The 21872-nt window shown below is 48.5% G+C and overlaps 1 protein-coding gene across 1 annotated transcript; it reads right to left on the bottom strand.

The window, feature by feature from the left end:
• Positions 1-1591: 1591 nt before the first annotated feature.
• Positions 1592-21244, bottom strand: ZER1 (zyg-11 related cell cycle regulator). Its single transcript, XM_058818269.1, has 16 exons — positions 20945-21244; positions 16838-17101; positions 15884-16034; positions 15179-15615; positions 14017-14193; positions 12815-12929; positions 12178-12324; positions 11778-11951; positions 11014-11229; positions 10322-10363; positions 9864-9983; positions 9311-9426; positions 9011-9199; positions 7955-8052; positions 7580-7682; positions 1592-6612 (listed from the first exon to the last, which is right to left on the bottom strand). Exons 2-16 carry the CDS (start codon positions 16993-16995, stop codon positions 6555-6557), a joined length of 2301 nt encoding a protein of 766 aa, XP_058674252.1. The 5' UTR covers positions 16996-17101; positions 20945-21244; the 3' UTR covers positions 1592-6554.
• Between the last annotated feature and the right edge of the window lie 628 nt (positions 21245-21872).

The following is a 21872-nucleotide window of genomic DNA, read 5'->3' as shown; positions in this document are numbered from 1 at the left end:
AGCTCTTCCTGCGTGTCCTCCCGCCCTCAGCCCGGGCTCTGGGGCGCAGGGCTGGGCAAACTGTTCAGAACCTCCGTTACACCGGGGCTGCTGGGTGTACGGAGCTGGGGAAGGCTCGGGCACTGATGGGTCGGGCTCCAGGTGCCGTTCAAAGGCTCCTCGAGCTGGTTCCCGAGGTGCTGCTCTGCGCTAATCCTACCCTTACTAATGTGGTTATTCCATGTGTTGGTTTCCAGCCCCAGGGAAGAAGCGCGGAGAGGCTGTGCCTGGCTGGAAACAGCTGCACGGCCCCATTAACCAAACAGATCCTGGAGAATGTCTGACATAACTCGAGGAGGGATTTGGTCTGGTTGAGATGGCTGCAGTCAAGAGGCTCCTGGCGGGGTGAGGTCACTGAACCCTCCCGAGGGCTGCCGAGGGAAGCAGGTGTGTATAGACTCAGCTGGAACAGACACCTAAAAGCAATTGAATTGCACCTGAGATGCACCTTCAATTGCACCTTTGATTTTTGTCTCTTGCTAACAATTAAAAAAAAAAAAAAAAAACACCAAGGTGACTATAGCACATATATACTTACACTGTGAGTGTCTAAGGGAGATGAGTATTATCACAGATCTGCAAAAGTTCCAAAATCAGTGCTTTCTCTTTAGGTTTTAACCTTGCTGCTTAACTCCTTTAAGTTTTAACCTTGCTGCTTTTGTTACCTTCTTTTCCAATAAAAATTTGGAAAGAAATATCATGTTCTTTATAAAATTACTCTCCAGCACCTGGTAGTGGATTCCTTGGTATTGTTTGCCCACAGATTGAATATTTTAGTCTCTTCATATGAGTCAGTGGCCATGTGCTGATGCCAGGAAAGCACCTGGTTGTGTGGGTCACTTAAATGGTTTATCTGAGACAGCTGGGTTGAAATATTAATAAAAATTGTAAACTAAATTTCCAGCAATCATTCAAATTCTTTAAACTTTTTTTTTTTTTTTTTTTTTTTTAATTCTAGGTAAATGCAAAGCCTATGGCTCTCTTCCCTCAGACACCTCAGGCTATACTGGTGCCCAGAAAAAGGTGGGTAGTGTCTTTCCTTCTTCACAGAGAGGTGTAAATTTTAAAGCTTAATGAAAGCAATTTGAGTAGTACTAATATTATCCACATGAAAGTAGAAACATTTTGATGTTCTAGAATATTCTGTCCTAAGGAATATATTCTCTCTTTTAGATTAAAATAATTTGGTGCATGTTATTCTTTTATCTTCTCCTTCAGCTTTGAAACCTGTCTTGCAGAGATCAGGGCTTATCTCTTGTCTCAAGGGTTTTAGCCTCAGTGACTGGCTGAAATTAGGCTCAGTTACAGGAAGTTTCTACTAGTACATTTCTGAGGAGAATCTTGGTTCCTATGGCATCCCAGCTCAGAATGCCATGCTGTTGGCAGGCTAAGGTATCTCTCTGGACTTTACAGCACAGCATGTTTTCAGAGGCAGTTCAGTTTCATACAATGCTCCTCCCATCCTTTCACCTTGCTCCTTTACAGTGACCATTGAATTAACTGGCACTGAGCCCTTCCAGGACCAGGGTCTTACAAAGGAAGTCAGGCTGGCCTTAAAGCAGATTGGCTTTTCCTAAGTGCTCAGATCCTGCCCCTTCCAAAGCCCAGGCTGTGGAGTGTGAACTGCAGAATACATCACAGAGTTCAGAGCAATCTGGACACTCAAATATTGTCCTGATTTTTTTCTCCTCTCACACAATTTCCTAACAATGCTCTCGTTCTCCACTGCTTTCTTCTGTTGACAAGCAGTATTGTGTCTTTAGGAGTGATGAAAGGCAAAGGCACTGAACAGCATCATCAACACGTGGCAGTTCCTTTCATTTTTAATTAAATATATGACAGCCAATGGACCAATAATGTACCTAAATAAACCACATTCATAGAACAAAGGAAGAAGACACTCTTGAGCACTAGGTTTAATACACAGCGGGTATCCAATGGATACAACAGAAAAGTTAATTCATTCAGAATTGTAAGGAAGCAACAGTTGTGCATTTTGATTTTTTTGCTCAGTTTCACCAGGTACAAACATTTGAACCAGGCCTCAGCATCAGGCAGGTCCATGGACAGAGTAAAAGGAGACGCTTGCTCATTATAACTGAGGGTATTTTCATTGCAAAACAAGGAAATACATATTTAATTAGCTTAAAAACTTTTTTTTAAAACAAGGAAAGAGTTACAGAGAGGATCAGTGACAATTACATGAAATCAAAACAGTCTGCTAAAGCAGAAGTGTTTCAGTTCAGCAGAGTATCTCCCTCATTCCTTAAGTGCTCTCTTCTCCTTCAACCCTCATGTTGCTTTTCATCTATTCCTGATGACTATTGCCCTCTGTGCTTCATCCACATACATGGTTGTCGTGGAGACCAGCTGTTTCCCCACTTTTAATTCTCTTTTTCCAGCACAAGCTGTCCTTCAACACCTGAGCTGTGGCAGACTCCTCCCTAAACAGTCTCAAGGAAATGTCTTTTCTATGGGTAGTGCCTGACTGCAGTGCCCTCTAGCTCTTGCCCTGCTGGTAATTAATTGCCTTCTCCAGGTAATGAGAGGGAATTGACTCACAGCTCCAAGACTTTTCTTCCCACTCATCTTTTGCAGAGACCAGAGTGACAGCAGCAGAAGCCCAGCCAAGGTGACAAGCTGGGTAGGATTCAGTGCTGAAGAGGGTATTTTCAGTAGGAAGATGCAGGGAAACAGCAGCCATGGTGCAGATAAATTATCTGCAATGTTCTGATTGCCACAAATATCAGTGCTAAACTTTCTTGGCTTGGTCTAGAAGAGAAAGTGCCTCTGGGTGTTAAGCATCATCCAAGTAGATGCCAATCCTTATGAGCAATTCCTCCCACAGATTTTGTAAAATGGAAGCACTGGTGGGAAGTTGCTCACCAATTTGCTCTTATCTGCTCCAGAGAACATGGACACCTGGCACTGCTGGGTCACTGACAAGGGCCAGGAAGGAAACCACACACAGTTCAGGTAGAGGGTTCCTTTGTTGGCACAGTCTCTGCAGGGAGCTACTGAGTCGTGTTCGTGCTCTGCTTGCCAAGCTTTGGAATATTAAAGGAAATGCAGTAGTGAAAACATGAAGAGTCTGAGTGGGCCAACAGCTACTGAGCACAAGGAGCCCCTCTGCAATATCCTTACATGCTATGAACTTCTCTACTGGATTTTCATTTGAAAAATAGAACCCCATTCTGGTTTCCTGAGCAGGGTTGGTCACTGGCTGTATGATTTTGTGTGGAGCTGAAGTTTCCTGGCTTGTTCCTTTGATCCAGCAAAGCTGGAAGGCCTGAGAGGCATCCTTGGAGCAGTCAAGCATTTCAGGGTATCCAACTTCCCCTTTTACATTAAACCTTCATCAAAAATCTGCCACTTTGCCCTCCTTTCCTTTGCAGAACATTGATGTGATGTCTACAGGCAATTCTCCTGTTCTGTCCTCAGCTCTGGATCTGTGGCAGATCCTTGCCACCAAAAACCGTTTTCAGGTCATGCATTATTCCTTTTGTTTCAGTTAGGGAAACTGAGACCCAAACTGGTTTCAGGAACTGTTGGATTGTGCTCTGGTGCTCAAAGGATACTTTTTAGTCTTTGATGCTTACTGAAGGGAAAATGTTATTTTTCAGCTCACAAAATCTTGAAGACACTGAAGTTTGTAGGCAAAGCTCATGTTACTCTAACACGGGTGTTATTCCTTTTCATGTGCTGCCTGAGGCATTTACCTTGTTGGTGGCCTGACTCAAAATCCTATGTGAGGCTTTCTGCACTTGCCCAGTTAAGAGTTCCCTCTTTCACCTTGGAATGGTGACAGATTTCAGCAAGCTGAGCTTTTCTGTCAGCCTGGCCTGCTTCCATTCATCTCCTTATTGCTGGGAAATTGAAATCTTTTTATCCTGGTTTGGGAGGTACAGCTTGCTGAGGGTCTGTGAGCAGTGAGAACAGAGGTTACCTCTGCAGTGTGAAACAGCTTTGATGCAGTGTGGATCTTGTTAGTTTGGGATGTAGCAGGTGAGATTCCAGTAACTGCTCAACTTGTGGAAGCACTGGTTTGGAAAACCCAAACCTTTGGGGTCTCAAGGCAGATAAAACCAAGCCATTGGTTGTCATTAGCCTTGATGTAGTTGTGCCAAAGTCTCAGAGTAGAGCTGAACTGCTGGGCTTGGATTGCAGTGAGAGGCTGGGATCTGCTCCAGCTGAGATGGAGTTCCCCAGTGTGGCAGCTGCTTTCTGGGGACAAGGCTTTCTGATACCTCCCATCTGTCATCTGTCCCCTTCTGCTCTACTCCCACCCTGCCAACATGGCCAGAATCTTGAGTGCTTTTTGTCAGCTGGTTCAAGATTTTAGTGACAGGAACTTTCACTACATGGGCTTTGGAAAGGAAGCAGATGTGGTGGGTGGTACTGCCACGTGAAACAACTTCCCAAGGACAGCAGCACTAAACGGGCAGTTAAAGAGCAAAGCCTGACTCCCCTAACAACCAAGGCTGTATTTGCAGCCCCCCTTAGTTTTGCATCTAGAAGGAAGGATTAGCAAATGTTACACAGCAAACAGATCTTGATATAAGCTCATAGGGACACAAATTCTTGGGAAACAGGAATAAGCAAAAAATACATTTCAAATGACTGCAAAAAAAGTATAATTTGTCAAGTTTTGCAATCTTATGAAAACAATTTAAAAGTGACACAAAAATATATATAAGTTTGAAAAATACTTAAAAGAAAAAAGTACAGATCTCACAATACCAAAACAAATTGACGTATGGTTAAAAAGAAAAAAAAAAGACATTGAGTAACACCGTATTGGCAGTAAAAGTAAACCTCTCCAGGCAGTTGTGTTCTGTCAGTTAAAGTGTCAGTTTGTGGATCAAGGATCCATCTCTAACGTGCTCACAAGGACAACATGAACTCTGAGCATTAGCAGAGCCTCATAGCAGCGACTCAAATCTGAGAGCAAAGTGTACAAGGGAAGAGAGCAGCGAGTTACTGTGCTCTGAGGCCTGAAATGTGCCAGCCTGCATGGCCATGGGCTCATCTTCCTTCTACCAGGCACATCTTTTCTGAGTCCCTTCTAAGGCAAGATTTGTCAAAGAACTGTGTTGAGCAGTGGGCTGTGATATGGACAACTGTGCTGCTGAGTGCCTGGCTGTGAGGCAAAGCTTGGCCTTCAGCTTCTTTTGAACCGTTATAGGTCTGGAGTGTCACAGGGGAAGACCAGCTCAGTGGGACTCTCCTCTCACCTGTGTCACACAGACTGGGACTGGGACTGCACTGGTAAGTGCTTCTGGGAGTCAATAGCAATACAGCCTTCTGTTTCTGAGGATAGGGGGAAGATGCTGGGGTGGAACAAAAGGTGCTATTTCCTGGGACTGCCCTTCAAAGGGTGTCTGGAGACTCCCCACCTCCAATTCCAGCAGTTGTGCTGCAGTGAGCTTCCTGGGAAGGGAGATTATGATGCTACTGAGCACAGCTTGTGATGACACAGACTGAGGAAGGGTTCCAGTCCCCTCCTGGGACTTGCCCAAGGGGGTGCAGCTGCTCAGGACCAGGGCCTAGCAGGGTATAGTATGCAGAGGAAAATACTCTGGCTTTGTAGCCCCTCCCTACAAAACAGAACACTACTAAAAAAGGTGGGGAAGGACTAGAATGAAGATGTGTAGCCCTTTGTGAACAAACCTTGTGCCTTGTTGCACAGGCTCCCTTCGAGCCAAGAAGGTATAACTGGTTCTGCTGATCATCCCTGACCTTCTGAGGCTGGCTGGGCTGGCAGATCCCACTGTACTGCCAATAGGGACAAAACAGACCTCTTGACTTTATTGGGGAAGTCTTAGTTCCAAATGACCCACACAGAATTAGAAATGCTTCCATTAACGTGAGTCTTCTATTAAAAAGCCCTTAAGGGAGTGAATTAGCTTGAAAAGCCTTCCCTAGTTTCTCCATTTCTAAGTCTCACTAAAACTTCTTTTTTAAAAAGTTCTTTTGGTTTATCTCTCTGGTATCTCTCCCCCAACCTCTCTAACCAAATAAATAACTCATCACTGCCCCACTGAGCAGCCAATGCTGATTCAGGACTGGTGTTCTTGCAGACATCATAGGACCTCATGCAGTACAGCAAAAGGGAATTTTCTAAAAAGTGGGAAATAAACGTCACACTAGTGATCACACAACTAGGTGTTCAAGCTCATGGTCATTTGAGGCTCTCTGTGTGGTCTAAAATAAATGGTTAAAAGATACATAATGTAATTGCCTTTGTTTTTTGTTTTCTTTTTATACAGAAATCATACACACAGAACTTCAACCTGAAACTTCATAACAAAAAAGTCCACTAAGTTAAGGAAAGCATTTTCTTGTGCAAAAAGTCCCTCCCCCCTCCCCTATTCACCTTCATCTACTGAGGGTCTCACACACACACATAAAGTTTCCTTCCAACGGGCGAGTTGGTAAGAAAGAGTCCTCCCTATGTACAGTGAGTTAGAGAGAAGCTGGATACAGTGCTGGCAAGAGGCAGTGGGTGATTGCCTCTATCTGGAAGTGTCCATGTTCTCCTCCTTAAAGTTACTGCAGTGCTCTATAACTTTCCTATGGATAAAACAAGGACAAGGAGAGAGGGTTTAGTTTAAAGCTTATTGCACCTGAGCTGTGGGACAGTAAGGTAAGAACTGTCCCAGAGTTGATTTCTGTGTTAACAGTGTCTTGTTTGTCTCTGAGACACAAACTGTGTCAAAACCAGCAAACTCCACAAAAGCAACTTCCAATTTGGAATGTCAAATTATGGTAGTGCATATCCAGGACCAGCTGTGACCATTCATTCATTACCCCCACACCCAAAATCTCAGATGCCTTTAAATCCCACCAGGAAATACATTAATACAAATGTTTGTCCTTCACTGTGCTGTCACCTGTCCCATCCCACACACTGTGTGTAACTCTGACTGTCTTCTGCAGGCTCCAGTGCCGTCCAGAATTTAGGAACCCTCAGCTATGGGAACACCTGCTGCCCAGGTATGTATTCCCAGATCTCTACCCCTTTCTTCTATTCATCCTGCAGGTATGAAATTACAGCTCTCACTTTGCCAATGATCAGAAACTGCAGCTGGCTTTTGCAACTCTGAAAGGATGACTCCAAAGAAGGGTGTCATTGCAAGGGTGATGGACTCTATCTTCTGAAGAATGCTCTCATTTTAACTGTGCAGTTGGCAGTTCAGTGACAGGCCAGTATGATTCTGAAGACAGGCAGCCCACCCAAGTACAGGGAAAAGTGATAACTGGAGACTACTGGCCTAAGAACTGCAATTAGCCACGTCTCTCCCTTGCTCAAAAAGCCAATCTACAACCCAGTTGCTTGGTAATGATCTGTGTGTACTGCCCACCTATAAACATCTCTAGTATTCTGTTTTCATCCTCTTTTCCTCTGCTTCTCCTCTATCAATTCATATCTCTTGTACAGATCACTACAGGCCTTGCTTTGGTAGCCTCACTTTAGTGGAAGAATTAAAAACTAAACTAAGGCTAAACTGGGAGTTGGTGATGTGCACTGGTGTCCTACCGGGCCATTTCCTTGGTCTCTTGTCGTGCTGAGGCCATTTTAATCATGTCCTTCAGGAGAGGGATCCCACCTTCTTTGATCAGCAGTGGGCAGTACTTGTCAGCTGCAGAGAAAAGAATAAACCAGGTCCTTGTGAACCGTCACATCAGTGCACAAAGAGTGGCAGGAGGGGAAGGAGAAGGATCAAAACAGTGAAGGAATCTCCTACACACCAGGTCAAATTAGCTTTATTTGGCTGTGAATGCATCCCTGCATGATTCAAAGGTTTTCTCTACCTACATAGTTTATCTTGCAAGACGTTTTCTGCTGACAGCCTCAGGTTCACCCCCTCAACTTCTACAGTGCAGGGAATATGATTCCAAAAAGAGAACTTACGGTAGACAGAGACCAGGTTATAGAGTGCCCAGGTGGCCCAGTGCTGGCTGACTGGGGAGATCCCTTGTGGAAGAAGTCGAAGGATTGGTTCAAATGACCTGCACAGATATATTATAAAAGTTGTTAAAAATCCAAGAGCTTCTTCTTTCAACACTTTTGCCACTCACAGCAATACAGCAAGGGATCTGTTCATAGATACCAGAGCAGTAAATTCATTGGCATTTCAAAGATTCTGGCACCAAGGCTAAATCAGTGTCCCAGCGCAGTGCTGGCAGGATTACAGCCCCCACCACTTCAGCACAGACACACTGCTCAGAGAAATAGCTGCAGTGAAGGCAACTTCACTGAACACAGGAATTGATTTCCATCCTCCATTAGGCATTTCCTCACAAGAGCTGAAATCCATCAGCACTGATCAGTTTGAGGAGGGACAAAGCCAAACTATACCCAGGCAAAGCTGGCTGCACACGTGCAAGGGTTCCTGTGTTTCTTCTGACAACTATGCTTTACTGTCTATACTGTAAACAAGCACTGGAATGCCAGTTCTGGATCCATGCCAAGCACTAAGGGAATTCTGAGTACCTGACAGCCTCTTAAAGGAAGGGGTTTAGAGGATTCCAGCAGTTGTATTAACCTTTGAAGGGATTTCTGGTACCTGTGCCCCAGAGAAGAGTGAAAGCATGTGGCTCTGGGAAGCAAACAGACTTTAAAGGACAGATTACAAAGGACATCAGTATCAGAGAAAAATTCTTAGGCAGTCCCAGACAGACCATGGTTTTCCTGAACTACTCAATTTCAGCAAAAACTTGCAGGAGAAATTCTGCTGGCCTGCCAAACTTCTCCCATAGGAATTGTGATGTAAGGTGTCTAATTTCAGCATCTTATGTAACATGTTTCAAAGTAAGATGGAAAACCCTCACTAAAGAAAGATGTTTCTCCTTCACTCTGAATAAGCTTCCATGCTAGGCTCTCTCTCTTCCTTTCTCTCTGTTGGTGTTTCCTTCTTATGACAATCCTGGCTCCCATGTGAGTGGGCCAATCTCTTCCACTGCTCACCTGTAATTGATATTTCTCCTGGAGTTGATATCCCAGCTCTGGATGGCTGCCCACATCCTCTTCACAACTTCTTCTCTGTGAGGCTCACAGATTCCCCAGGCCTCTAAACCATCAAACATGATATGGGAGAGCACTCCACAGGCATTATATGACACCTCAATCCCATCAGCTTTGCTCTCCAGCAGGTTGCTGCAAAGAGAGAAGAGATCACTTAGAGCTGCTGATGCAGTAAAGGTTCACAAGTCTCCAGGTGGTTCAGGAGGAGATCAGAGCCCAGCTGGTGACCAGCCAGGCACTCACCTGAACACACTGATGAACTGGGAGGTCATGAGCTGTGGGCGGAGCTCCTTCACCTCTGCCACATTGCCCAGGAGGCCCAGCATGTTACGGTGCAGCTCCTGCTTCTCTGGGAACTCCTGGCCAGGCAAGGAACAGGATTATACACAGGTAGGACTCTGGTGATGCTGAGAACAAGCAACCCTGGGAAAAGGCTGTACAGCACATCTAGAAAAGCTCAGTATTTTTGGGTAATGGTCCTTTGGCAGGTGCCAAATGGTGCTGAAGGTATGTGTGAAAAGGGAGAATCAAAACCAGGCCCACTGTTCACTGCTGCTCTGCTTGAGGGGGCTGAGCAAAGATGGGCAAAGGGGAAGATGTGTTCACTGTAAGATTCTCTGTTCTACTGGCTGGGTGGAATGAAGTGAGAAAGAAGAACTTAGACAAGGCTTTTTCTTTCTTGTTTGTGAAGTGTAGGAAGTAATGCTTGGAGAGGAGCAGAGCCATGGATCCTGCCCAGGCACCTGCATCTCCACTGCTCCTGTCAGCATCTCTCCAGAGACAATCAGACACTTACTTTCAAGCACTCCAAGAACAGTTTCATGCCACTGTAGTTAAGGAACATCTCACAGTTATCTGGGGTCTCATCAGTGATGTTCCAGAGGGCACTCCAGGAGAACTCCATCACCTGATCACACTATAGGGAAAAGGACAGAATCAGAGCTTTGCTAATGCAGGAGCCTGGTGCAAACCAATCACCTTCTTCCTCTCTGGCATCACCCCAGATGACTTCAGAGGTAAGAAAACCTTGTTGTTCACTTTCAACTTGACAGTAAGTGAGTTTTTTGTTTAATATTTTTGCCTCTCTATCACATTCCCCTGCCCTCGCCCTGGAACAAGAAATTCTGCAGCATCAGCTGAGATGTCTCGTGTTTGTTAGAGAAGCTGAGCTGGCACTCTGGGCTGATTTCCATGCCTAAGACAGACTGAAGAGAAAATACTCTATGTATATGTTTTTCTTTGAGAAACACTCACCGTTTTATCAGCCAACTTCTTCTGAATCAACTTTAGCATTGTCTGTGGGCAAAGAAAGAGGAAGAATGAGAAACAGTTCAAAAATCATGGACCTAAAACTTAACCAGCCCTGCAGTATCACAGCAGTTATGGCCAATTTTGATCTTTTGCAGAGAACCTACGTGATGTATCTTTCTCCAACCCAGTGGGACTGGGTCCTGTTCCAAGCTGTAAGTATTCACAGAGCTGAAATATTACACAGTCCCTGAGCTGTTGAGTTTGCAGTTGAGTCAGTTTTGAGCTGTATGACAAGGTCTGGGATGCACCATAACTGCACGAAAGCAACAGCCCTTGCAGTTCTTGGAAAAGGTGAGGGATATTGGTTGATTTGGGAAATTGATGCAAACTTGGGGGGAAGCAGAAGGAGACAGTCACAAGGTGGTACTAGATCTAGAAATAACCTGATGTGGTGAGGTCAGGTGTTAGGTTAGAGTGCCTTCCTGCCCTCACACCAGCCTCTCTGAGATCACAACCTCCAGTGCTGCTAAGCAAGTGAAGGGTGGGTTGCAGGAGAGCTCAGCATTGCTGGGACACTGGTTCCCTTCTGTGATATTGCAAGGATGGATCATGGCTGGAGGCATTCGATGGGCAGCTGTAAGGGAATTGTCCTGGCCTGGGTTAGGGATAAGTAGACACCTTGGGACCATACCAACCATGACAAACCCCATCTTGCCCACAGCTTCTTTGTGGTCGTTGTCCACCTGGCAGACCAGGGCGTTGCAGAGGTGCACAGCGATGCGCTGGATGGACTCGTCCTGCCGGCTCTGGTTGAGGATGTTGAGCAGCAGCTCGTTCACTCGGCGGTACTGGAACTCCAGCTCCTCAGGAATGCTGAAGTTACACAGTGTCAGGCAGCAGTTCCGCTGCACCTGGGCCAAAAGGAAGCAAACACTGGGCCAAGTGGCTACAAAAGCACAGACCCCACCATCTTGTGTTTCCTTGGTGCTTGGTACTCAAAGCATCTTCTTGCCTGACTACAACTGCTGAGATTTCTCTTACCCTCTAATCCCGTGCTGTGCTTTAGCCATGCTCCATGACTGTCACTCCAGTCTCAGAGGGCCACCCAATTATCCAGGGCCTGTTGCTTTCCAAGCCAGTTCCTCACTGCCTTATTAGCTCTCTACACAGCTGACTTCCAGTACAGAGATTTGAGATGTTTCTTTCTGTTGACTCAGTGTGCCCTTTACCCACAACACTTTCACCCTGCAGTCAGTACCAGATATCTGAGTGTCACACACACACTGTGACCACTGTTCATGGATAAAAAGGAGACCAGGAGCAGTCCTGGGCAGGCAGTAACTTCTCTGCCTTGTTTAACTCCCTGCAGGCAGAGGAAACCCAAATGCTGTCACCAGGCTAAAGAATTGATACAGGGAAAGAGGACTGTGGGAACCAAAGGTGCCTGGGCTGCTCTTACTGTGACCTCCTGGTAGGACTCCATGCCATTGAGCACCACCTGGATGACCTGGCGCCGCAGCTTCACGCTCTGCTCCATGCGGTACTCAGAGTTGGTCAGGTAGAACAGCGCGGCGCTGCCCGTCACCTGGATGTTCTTGTCATCCTTGTGGCACTTGAGGGCTGTGATCACCAGCTGCAGAGAAGCAACAGAGAGCTTCAGTGCCACAGACTTGCTGCTCATTCTTGGAGTGATGTTAGAAGCCCTCAAGGAAAGCGTGGCCCAGGCATTGCAGGAATGTGCTTAGGAAATGAAGACACCCAGTTCCACTGCGCTACTGGAACTTCCTCTGGAATGGCCTGGGTGGAAAACAAGACTGGGAGTGCAAAATTCCCCTTCCCAGGGTGAGGCCAAGGCTTACCTGGAGGGCTCTCAGCAGCTGGCTGCAGCGCTCGATGCGGGCAATGTCGAAAAGCAGGTTGATGGCCCGGGAGGTGATTTCCGGCCGGTGCTCGGTGTAAGCCTCAATGGCATTCAGGACTTGCTCTTCGTTCTTGTCTCCACTCACCTGCATGGAAGAGCAAAAAGAGTCAGGGGAGAAATTATGAAGGAGGAAAAGCAACCTGAGAAGGAAACTTTGGAAGGTCAAAGGGTATACCTTCCCTCTGCCCTGAGAGTAGATTCAGCCCAGGATCAGAAAAAGGTTGAGTCACTTTTCAGTCCAGAGGGATGAGAAAGGGCACCTTTGGGGCAGGAGGATGCTATTCAAAAGTTGGACTCCTACTGTCTTAAATCCTTCTCTGTAGTCACAGACATCCTCCAGGAAGGATGATTTCTCCATGCTTTTCTCCAATGCTTTTCAATCTATATAAAAACTTTGTGGGGTACAGGTCTTGCTTTCTGGCAGTTTTCTTGCATGATGAAGTAGTTATTGAAAGGTCAGAGCTCAGCTGTCACACCCAAGACCCAAAGAACTCCACTCTACTGGCAGCCAGGGTTCTCATGTTCTTTCAACTTCTAACAAGTTCCTACTGCCAATATTCCTGCAGCTTCCTTACCTTGTAGGCTGGAATATGGGTCAGGCGGCAGAGGGATGTTTCAAAGAGGCCCAAGAACTGCAGTGGTCGTTTCAGGCCCCGGAAGGGAGCAATGCTGCTCTTTGCTGGCTCAATGCTGGGGTGAAAACACAAGAGATTGCTCATGTTGGTACCATGTTTCTTCAGGTGTCTCCTGCCACAGAGATGGCTGCCAGCCCTCCATTCACTCTGACTGTACTGCTTCAAAGCTACACTTCATTTTATACCAGGCAGCTGCTTATGAACATAACATAACTCTAAATACTCATCCCAGGTGATCCTGAGTGAAAGGTGAACATGCTGAATGGGACCAGCAGAAAAAAATTACTGCAGACAGGATGCAGCTTTCCCAGGTAAAATCTGTCCTGGAAATTCACTAGTTGGGGTGAAAATTTCCTCTTAAAGGGGTGTGGATTTCACTCATCCAATGTATTTGTAATGTGATAAACATGCTAAGTCTGCTTCTGTTAACATGCAAGAACACTGTTTTGCCTGCTATATTCCTTACTGACCAAGAGCCAGTGCATTTTCACCAGCTCTGGTGAAAAGGAGCCAGTACTGTCTCACTTTTTTGATTCTGTTCATCAAGGGCTTAATAGGAGGGCAGAGCTCTTGGCTGATGTGGAAAACCAGACCTCTAGGTCTGCCTCTGCTGAGGGGCACCAGAGTTTCCAAGGGTTGATCTGCCCAGTATTCAGGTCAAATCTGAAACAGGCCTTTAGATTCCAAGGTCCTAAAACACACAGCCCTCCTATGAGTGCTGATGTATTGACTCAGTGTATAAATGTTCTGTCAGAAAAGCCTGGATTTCCACAAGAGTAAGAGGATTCTGTGTAGGAAATGTGTTAAGGCTTTGGAGTCCTTTCAGGAAAAAAATCCAGCAGAAGATCCCTGGGAAAATGTGTGTGTGGGGAAAAGAACTGAAATACTTCAGATATGCATGGCAGGCAGATGGGATGAATTCTTTATTACTCTTACAAGTCCTTACATGTGTTGCATACAGCAATCACAGCTGATTCTCACACCAGTCTCTACTGTCAGGGGAACCTGGCAAGAGTTGTATCCTACTTTTTAGTACTGATTAGACCTACAGAATTTGAAAACTCAGAAGAGAGAATTGTTCTTAATTCATCTTTGACTGATCTATTCATCCAAGCAAACCTCAGGAACTGCTGTTCCCTTACCTTGTCTGGCCCATCTTCTCCTCCATGCTGGGGATAGTGCAGTTCTCCAGCATGGTGTGCCCTGAGATGTCGAGTGAAGTGAGGTTCACCAGGTTCTCCACAAACAAGTTTAGAACCCGCCGGGTCAGCTTGAACTTGTAGTAACTGGACAGGTGGTCTCGAGAGATATCCAGGTGCCTGCAAGTGATAGAGAGCATCTCACAGCCTGGAAGGCATTAACTGGGGCTTCTGCCTCCCTGCCAGAGCCAAGTGTGATTGTTATTTATCATTATTTCCTTCCCAAGATACAGGAATGTGGTTCTGTAGGTTCTGGCAGCAGCAGCTGGCCCTGTGTCTAACCAAAGCACACAGGTATTTGGTAGAGGAATACTTGGAATGGACCACAGTGAGTCATCTAGCCACACATCACAAAGGAAATTGCTCCAGGCTCAGAAACTGCCTTTTCCAACCTCCATCACAGCAGCCACCTGAGCATTTCTACCTGGAGATTTAGATGCACCAGAAGATCTTTGCACCCCCAGAAACGTATCTTGCATCATCCCACAAATTAAGTTGCGCAGGTTTTTGTCTGCTTCCCCCATCTTATATTTTTTCCCCCCCAGGCTATTACATTATCCTGATTTCTTTCAGGTATTTAAATGCTTAAGCTTTGAGGAATTCTTGCTGTTAAGGGAGTGGTGGGACAAACTGACCAGCATTGTGTGCAGGAGGGGTTCCTTACAGGACAGAGAGACTTTGCTGGCTCGTACCAAAAACTGGAGCAAACATCCCACTCACAAAAGTGTCTTCTACCTGTTGCACACCAAGTGGGGGTGATGGGGTCACGGTGAGGGAGTCATATATATGTTGGGTTTTGTTTTTCCAATGGGAAGTTTCTGCTAAGTGGTGTCTTCTAATAAGCAAAATTCAGGCTGGCTTTAGACATGTCAGGTATGTACAGTGACGAGTACAATCAGGGAGCCTGTTCACAGGAAGGTTTATAAGCTGAACCCAGCAGTGAGTGCCTCTCTGACAGCAGGCAAGAAGACCATTCCTGAAAGACCTTTTCCTATCAGCTGGAGAAGGATAAAGAAGGAAGAACAGATCTGCAAGAAGACCATTCCTGAAAGACCTTTTCCTATCAGCTGGAGAAGGATAAAGAAGGAAGAACAGATCTGCTGACCTGAGCTTGCGAAGCTGTGCAATCACTTGGATATGCTCCTCTGAAAGGTCCATGTTGTAAAGCACTAAGGAAACCAGACTGTCCTTCCACTGGGTGAGGAATGCCACATCATTGAGCTGGATCCCAGAGAGGTCGAGCGCCGCGAGGGAGGCCAGGGGCCGCAGCAGTGTCTCCACGTTCACGCCCTCGATCAGCCGGCCCAGGTTCAGGATGCGCAGGCGGCTGAAGCCCTCAAAAGTGAAGTCCTTGACCAAGACCTGGCGAGTGGGGTTCACCAGGCAGTCGTCCTCACAGCCCCCGGGGTTCTCCTCCTCGTAGAATATATTGCTGCAGCCAAAGAGGCTCAGGGAGATCAGTGTGTGGCTGAAGCTCACCAAGGTTTGCAGGCTCTTGGCTGTCAGTTTCTCACAGTTAGTCAGGTAGAGCTCAATAAGATCCTGAAAAAAGGGAAATCAAGGTTAGAGATATTTCACAGGTAAAGTGCCCACCCTGTTTGCCCCACTGAGACAGCCTGAAACCATGTATCACCCAACTTGACCAGTGTCCTATGCCATTCCCAACAGTGGCTCTGGGAGAAGCTGAGGTTAGTCCAAAGAAGGCTTGGACAGCAAAGGATGGAGCCTTGGGAATCCCTGACTGTCTGGGATTCCAGCTGATGCCTGTGCAGCAATGCTGCTATGTGATGTGGCAGCTGTGCAGCCCCACCTGCTTCCTGATGGCCTCCAGGTCCTGGTCCTGCACAATGTGCTCCCGCAGGTGGATCCGAGCTAGCCTGGTGCTCCGTGGGTCTGAGAAGAGGGTGAAGAAGCTTTCATGGGGTTCAAAGATGCTGTCTGTCTTCACCAGCTCCACGTACCTGTGTGGGGCAATGGTGTTAGCACAGCACAGGCTCAGCCACAGCTCTGGCACCTGCACTGGTGACAAGGAAGTGTGACAGAGTTGTGAGCACACACCAACCCACCCCCTCCCAGTATCACCCAGATCAGCCTTTGGGGCAAAGCAGCTCACCCACTTCTTCTGGCACAGAACCAATGACCCCTAGGAAAATCTTGGGCAAAGATTTGTGCAGGACTCAGCGTGTGTGAGCAAACTGGATTCTGGCAAGCACAGACTCCAGGAATTTTTTCCCTAGCTGTTTAAACTTAGTAATTTGATTTTTCCCCCCATTTTTCAGAAAATTAGCTGGCCAGAATTCTCTGCCAGACTTTGTGAGCACAAGTTCAGCCAAGAGAGACTGTGACAGCCAAATTACATAAATCCCTGGAAACAAGTTGCTTTATAAAACTATGGGAGCAGCAGCCTTAAAATTTAACATCTGTTAGCACTTTGCACTCTTATATCTCTGCTTGGACAGAGTGTTGTAATGCTCCAGTGATAGGAAATGGGAAGCCTTCTTTGTTGCTCACTGACAGTCTAGGAAGAAGCAGTGACTGTTTCACTCTGGGTTTACTCTTTTCATTTCCCTTTTTACAGCATCACGTTGAGCTCTGACTAACTTGGAAAGGGTGACTACCACAGAAATCAGAATGATAGCAGTACAAAAGGGAACACTTCCTTCTGAAGTTCGTGCAAACCCTTATTTGCCCATATGATCAACTGGAGAACTAAACCCCCCTTCTCTGAGCTCCCAGCTCCTCCCAAACCAGGCCTGGCACGTACTCATTGACAAGCTTGTCACAGATCTCGCTGGGCAGGAAGATGTCGGGGTGGAGCCGCAGCGTTTCGTTGTCCAGGAGGTAGCAGAGAGTCCCCTCCAGGTTGCGAAGGCAGTAATCAGTGCACAAGGTCATCAGAGACTCAGGACTGTCAGATGCCATCTTGAGGGAAATGATGGGAAGGGGAAGAGCACAAGGAAGTGTTTGATGCAGGAGATCCTTCCCTCAAATGAAGTCCTGGGATGAATTCATGGGGCCATCAGGATAGCTGTAAGCAGAGAAGGGAAAAAAGATGCATTGAGAAAGGCACAACTGCAAGTGTCCCACAAAGCTGTCACAGCAGAAGGATGTTGTATTTACAGCTCATCACTCTCTGACCTCAAAAGGGCCTGCAGCAGTTTGGCCCCTCTGGCAGTGTGCCCTTAATTCCTTGATATTCCCACTCCAGGGGGATACTGTGGGAATGAGTTAGTGTGATGTGTTTGGAAATGAGGCTACACAGCAAAATGTTTCCTCATTGCAGGGTTATCTGGCTGACAAAGGCCCTCAGAAAGGGAAGTGGTAGAAGCCACATTGCTTGGTTTCCTTCAGGGTGGGTTGGATAAACCAGCGGAACATTTACTGTCAGCATAATCCTTTGTAAGGCACTGGTGGGATCTGTGGCCCTGTATCTCCTGCCTGTCATTCTCTTTGCCAACATTCCAAGTCAAGTTTCATTTTCAAGTTCAGTGTTTCTCTGTAGTGCCAAGCCAGAAGCTTCATGCAAGTCCTTGAACTAGAGGGTGAGGTGGATCAGAAGCCAGAGGGAAACACAGACTGGTCTGGGATCCCCCTGAGTGCAAAGGCAAGGATTGTGACTGTGCTGGACAACTGTACATCCAGCTCACCCTCACCACCCCAAAAATGTCACAAAGAGTGACTAAACTGGAAAAAGGCAAAGTGCTTTTGCCCTTCTTCATTTTTAGAACAGGATAAAGGATGGGTGAGGCAGACAACTGGAGGAAGCTATTTCTGTTTTCAGATTTGAAATGACCTGGCTGCTCTGGTATCAAGACTTGCTCAGTGGGGCCCCAAGGGACCTGTCAGAGAAGCTAGCTTGAAGACCAGCAGTGACATTTCACTTTCAAAGGGTCAAATCACATTACAAGCAAACCTAAACTTTTATAAATATTTCCACAGACACAAAAAATTGCAATGAAATGTTAATTTTGATATAAAACCTATATCTTATCAAAAGTCTGTCCCTCCTGGCCCTGAAAACACTGATGCTGTGGAGGTAGTTGTTATTCTCTGCACCACAGCTGAGCAGCCATTGCTGGAGAAGTTGTTGCAAAATGTCCTGAACCATATTCTGTTTCTGATCTTTATCCTGCAGCTGCACATAGCAGGACACTTGTGTGTCACCAGCTCTCTGCTTCTCTAAAGCCTCTCCTGCTCCCTTTCCTTCATTCCTGTGGTATCAGTACAAGACAGAAGAGTTTAACTCCCATTCCTCAGATTAATCACTCTAAAAGGTAGTGCTGAGGCAAAAACCCCCAAAACTTCAACAATTGTAAAAATTATACTTTAAAATCTCTCCAATCATGATGTTAAGGGTGGAAGTTGCTCCTTTGGTCACTGAGTGCTGACAGGGGGTCACAAGAACGTAAAACTGAGACTTTTCAATAGTGCCACAATAGCTCCATTGAGGTGCAGGAGATCCAATCAACAAAAATTGAGAGTTTTTAACTTTGATAAAGGAGGAGCTCCACAATCCACAGTTCTTAACTTTGGAGTTAACTAAGGTGAGAAGTCAAGGCTGAAATGTGCCACAGAGTGCACAGTACTGTCTCCCTGGCTGGGAGGTCCTGGCAAAGGGAATGCAGGTGGGAGGAAGCTGTCCTGTGTCTGCTGTGGAGATGAATCAGCCTCACCTCCAGAACAGAACAAGTCCCTCTCGCAGACTTTGCCTGAAGCTTGCTGGAGAGAATCTTTCCAGAAAGGCAAGATCAACAGGAAGATCTGAAGCAGCTGGGAAGCGTGTTCTGCTGTCCCTACCAGTTCCCCTGGGTGGGACAGGTGGACCCCTGTGCCACCAGACAGGAGGTCCCTGCAGCCAGTGTTCTTCCACTGTTTACTACCGACGGCCAGAGAACTCGAAAACAAATTCCCATTGACAACCTATTGTCACGTGCAGCTGGAAAAGGCCAGTGCTTGGGACTTGGCCAAGCAGCTCAGAGCACCAGAGGGCAAGGACTGCCTTCCTGTGGCTCTGACAAGCCTCTGTTCCCCCTCTGCTGAGGCCAGCACAATGCAGCTGGTTGATCTCAGCCCTGAAGAAATCAGCTGCCCTTTAACTTCTGAGCTCCCCGTGACCCACCAACACAATCCCATGCAGAAGTTTAATATCAAGAATGGCTCAGCTGTCTCACTGAAATAAGACCAAAGAAAATCTTTCATCCTCCTGATTTATTACAGATATCTGAGCAGCTGCTGTGACCTTTTCTCGAGGAAGCAACACAAGCTGGCCTCTCCCTCCTTAGACTGAAGACATGACACCTCAGCAGCAGAGAGGGAAATAAAAGTGCCAGTAGCTGCCCTGATCAATACTGTCTCTAGTCATAACCTCCATGTGTGACAAAAAGAAAAGAACTGGAGAGGCTGGAAAATATTAACATTTGTCTAACTGTTCTCCTCAGGAAGCTTCACACAGGATGAAGCTGCCTAGTGACTGCCACCAGTGCTTTTCCAGCAATGAGCTCCCTGGTGCCACGTGGGTTTTGGTAGAGTTAAAGAAAGGTGCGTGAAAGACGCTGAAAATTCAAGAGCAAGAACTGAAAAGTGACTGGAACTTCAGTTGCCAGTATTTTTTCCAATTTTTTCCAATTTATTTCTTTGACAGGTTTGCTTCCATCTTAGTGCACCAAGGCTCCTCAGAGCCTTGGGAGCAGGCACACAAAAGCCCTTCCCACGGCACACAGCCCTGTCTGTGCAGTAACAGCACCCTCCTGCCATCCACGGACCCAAAACCAGGAGCAGTACAGGCAGCTCTACTCACCCCCTCCTCAGCATCCAGCACCCCCCAGGCTCTTGGCAAATATTGCTTCTTTCCAGGCTGCATCTGCACCGTCACAGCATTCCCTGCTGCACTGGTATGTGAGGCTGGGGACTCTCCTGGGGCTGCCAGTGCCAATTTCCTCTCCCTTGGACTTCAGACCCATCATCTCTCGCAGCCTCTCTCCAGGCAGTGCCCGGAGCCAAGCCAAGCCTGACTCACCGTGGCTCCACGCCAACCACACAACGTTTACGCTGTTGCTACAAAAATGATTGGCAAAGCTGACTGTTCCAGCATCAGGGACTCATCCAAGGAGAGGGCAAACAATATGCACTGACATGAGCTGATTACAGCGACTTCAGAATTACAAATGTAATGTAAATGCAGAGTTTGGCACAGGTTATGCTCTGAAGGGAAACTGCACCGTCACTTTAGCTGGCATCCTGCAGCTGTAAATCACTGTGATTCATTAATTGATGGGTCATTGCTGCCTCTGTGGGGAAACGCCATCCCTTTTGACACTAGGGAAAGTGAAGGAGGAGAAGATGGAACTCTCCTCTGTCCCAGCAAAGCCTGCAACTCCCAAACTTGTCAGGCAGCAAGGCTGACATCCTAAATGAGACGGCTCTCACTTGCCGGGGAATGCGTTGATCTTTACCTGCCTGCAGTAAAGATGTTCCTTCAGCTCACTGAATTAAATTACATCACGGATTTTCATTCCATATGTCACCTGCCCAAGAATCCTACCCGGAGTGCCTGTCATGGCTCTCTGGGCGCTGGGGCTCCATCAGCCCGCGATGGTCTCTGTGAACCCCGCGGGCAGCGCTGGCCCCGACCCCGAGCCCTCCCTCGTCCCCGAGGCACTCAGAGGTCACCCCGGCGTGCAGCGCCGGAGCTGCTGCCGCGGGCCGGAGCGCTGCCCGGCGGGGCCCGGCTGCTCCCGGCAGCCCCGGGGAGGGGATGGGGGCTGCGCCGGGGGCACCGTCCGGCACTGCCGGGGGCGGCGGTTCCTCCCCCCGCCCGGGCGGGCAGGCCTGTTGCCCGGGTCGGGCTGGGGAGGGGGGCACCGGTACTCACCTGGCGCCATGGGGGACTGGTCCCGGCTGGTCCCGGCTCCCCGGGGCGGGCCGGGGTCCGCGTCCTGCTCGGGCCCGCTCCCCCCGCCGCAGCCTCCGCTGTCAACAAACCCGCCGTCACTTCCTCCGCCCGCGCCGGAAGCGCCAGCGAGTCCTTCCCCGGAAACACCGGCCCCGCCGGAACGCTCGGTCAGCGGGGACCCGGCGGGGACGGGGACGTTCAGTGACGTCACAGTGCCGTGACGCCACGCGGCGGAGGCGCTGACGTCACCGCGCAGGGCAGAGCTCGGCCGCGGCGTCCCGGCAGGGCCTCCCCGGGACGGGCCGGCGCAGCTCGGGTTCTCCCTCGCTCAGGGGCCGCGCCTGCCGCCGCCGCAGAGCCAGGGTCCCGCCGCGCCTCCTCACTGAGCGGGGCCATTCCCGCGAGCCCCGCACACGGTTGCCATTGGCGTGGGCCGCAACGTGCCCGGGAGAGCGCGACCACCCCGCGAGTGTCCTCAGCGCTTGGGGGAGCGGCTGCTCCAGCCCGCGGGGGCTCTCCTGGCTCTTGGTGCCTGGGGAGGGACCCACACCGTGTCGAGCAGGCCGGGGGACCGCGGGGAGCCGGGACAGAGCAGGGACCGGCCCGCGGGGCTCCGAGAACGCCCCGAGTCGTGCAGGGGGCGGCGCTTACCGGACAGGGGCGGAGCTTACCGGACGGTGAACGCAACGGAGCGGGGGCGGGACTGGGCGCTATGGGCGGAGCGGGGCGGAGCTTTGCGCGGAGGGGGCGGGGCCAGGCGCTCAGGAAAGGCGCCCTGGGGCGCGCGGGGCGGGGCTTAGCGCAGGGAAGGGTCCGTGTGGAGCGGGCGGCTCCGCCACGCCCCCGCAGGGCGGGGCCCGTCCCGCATCCCCCTCCCCGGGCAGCGTTTCCAGCCGGAGCGTTTATG

Source organism: Ammospiza caudacuta, chromosome 21, assembly GCF_027887145.1.
Source record: "Ammospiza caudacuta isolate bAmmCau1 chromosome 21, bAmmCau1.pri, whole genome shotgun sequence".
In the NCBI taxonomy this organism is placed as follows: Eukaryota; Metazoa; Chordata; class Aves; order Passeriformes; family Passerellidae; genus Ammospiza; species Ammospiza caudacuta.
The sequence above is the reverse complement of the archived record's forward strand: the minus strand, read 5'-3'. Positions and strand labels throughout refer to the sequence as shown.

Coding starts and splice junctions, on each gene's coding strand:
- ZER1 (XM_058818269.1), bottom strand. CDS start 16,995: ATGGCATCTGACAGTCCTGAGTCTCTGATGACCTTGTGCACTGATTAC. Junction 10,364..11,013: donor GCAAGATGGGGTTTGTCATG/GTTGGTATGGTC, acceptor CTTTGCCCACAG/ACAATGCTAAAGTTGATTCA. Junction 9,200..9,310: donor CAGTTCATCAGTGTGTTCAG/GTGAGTGCCTGG, acceptor CTCTCTTTGCAG/CAACCTGCTGGAGAGCAAAG.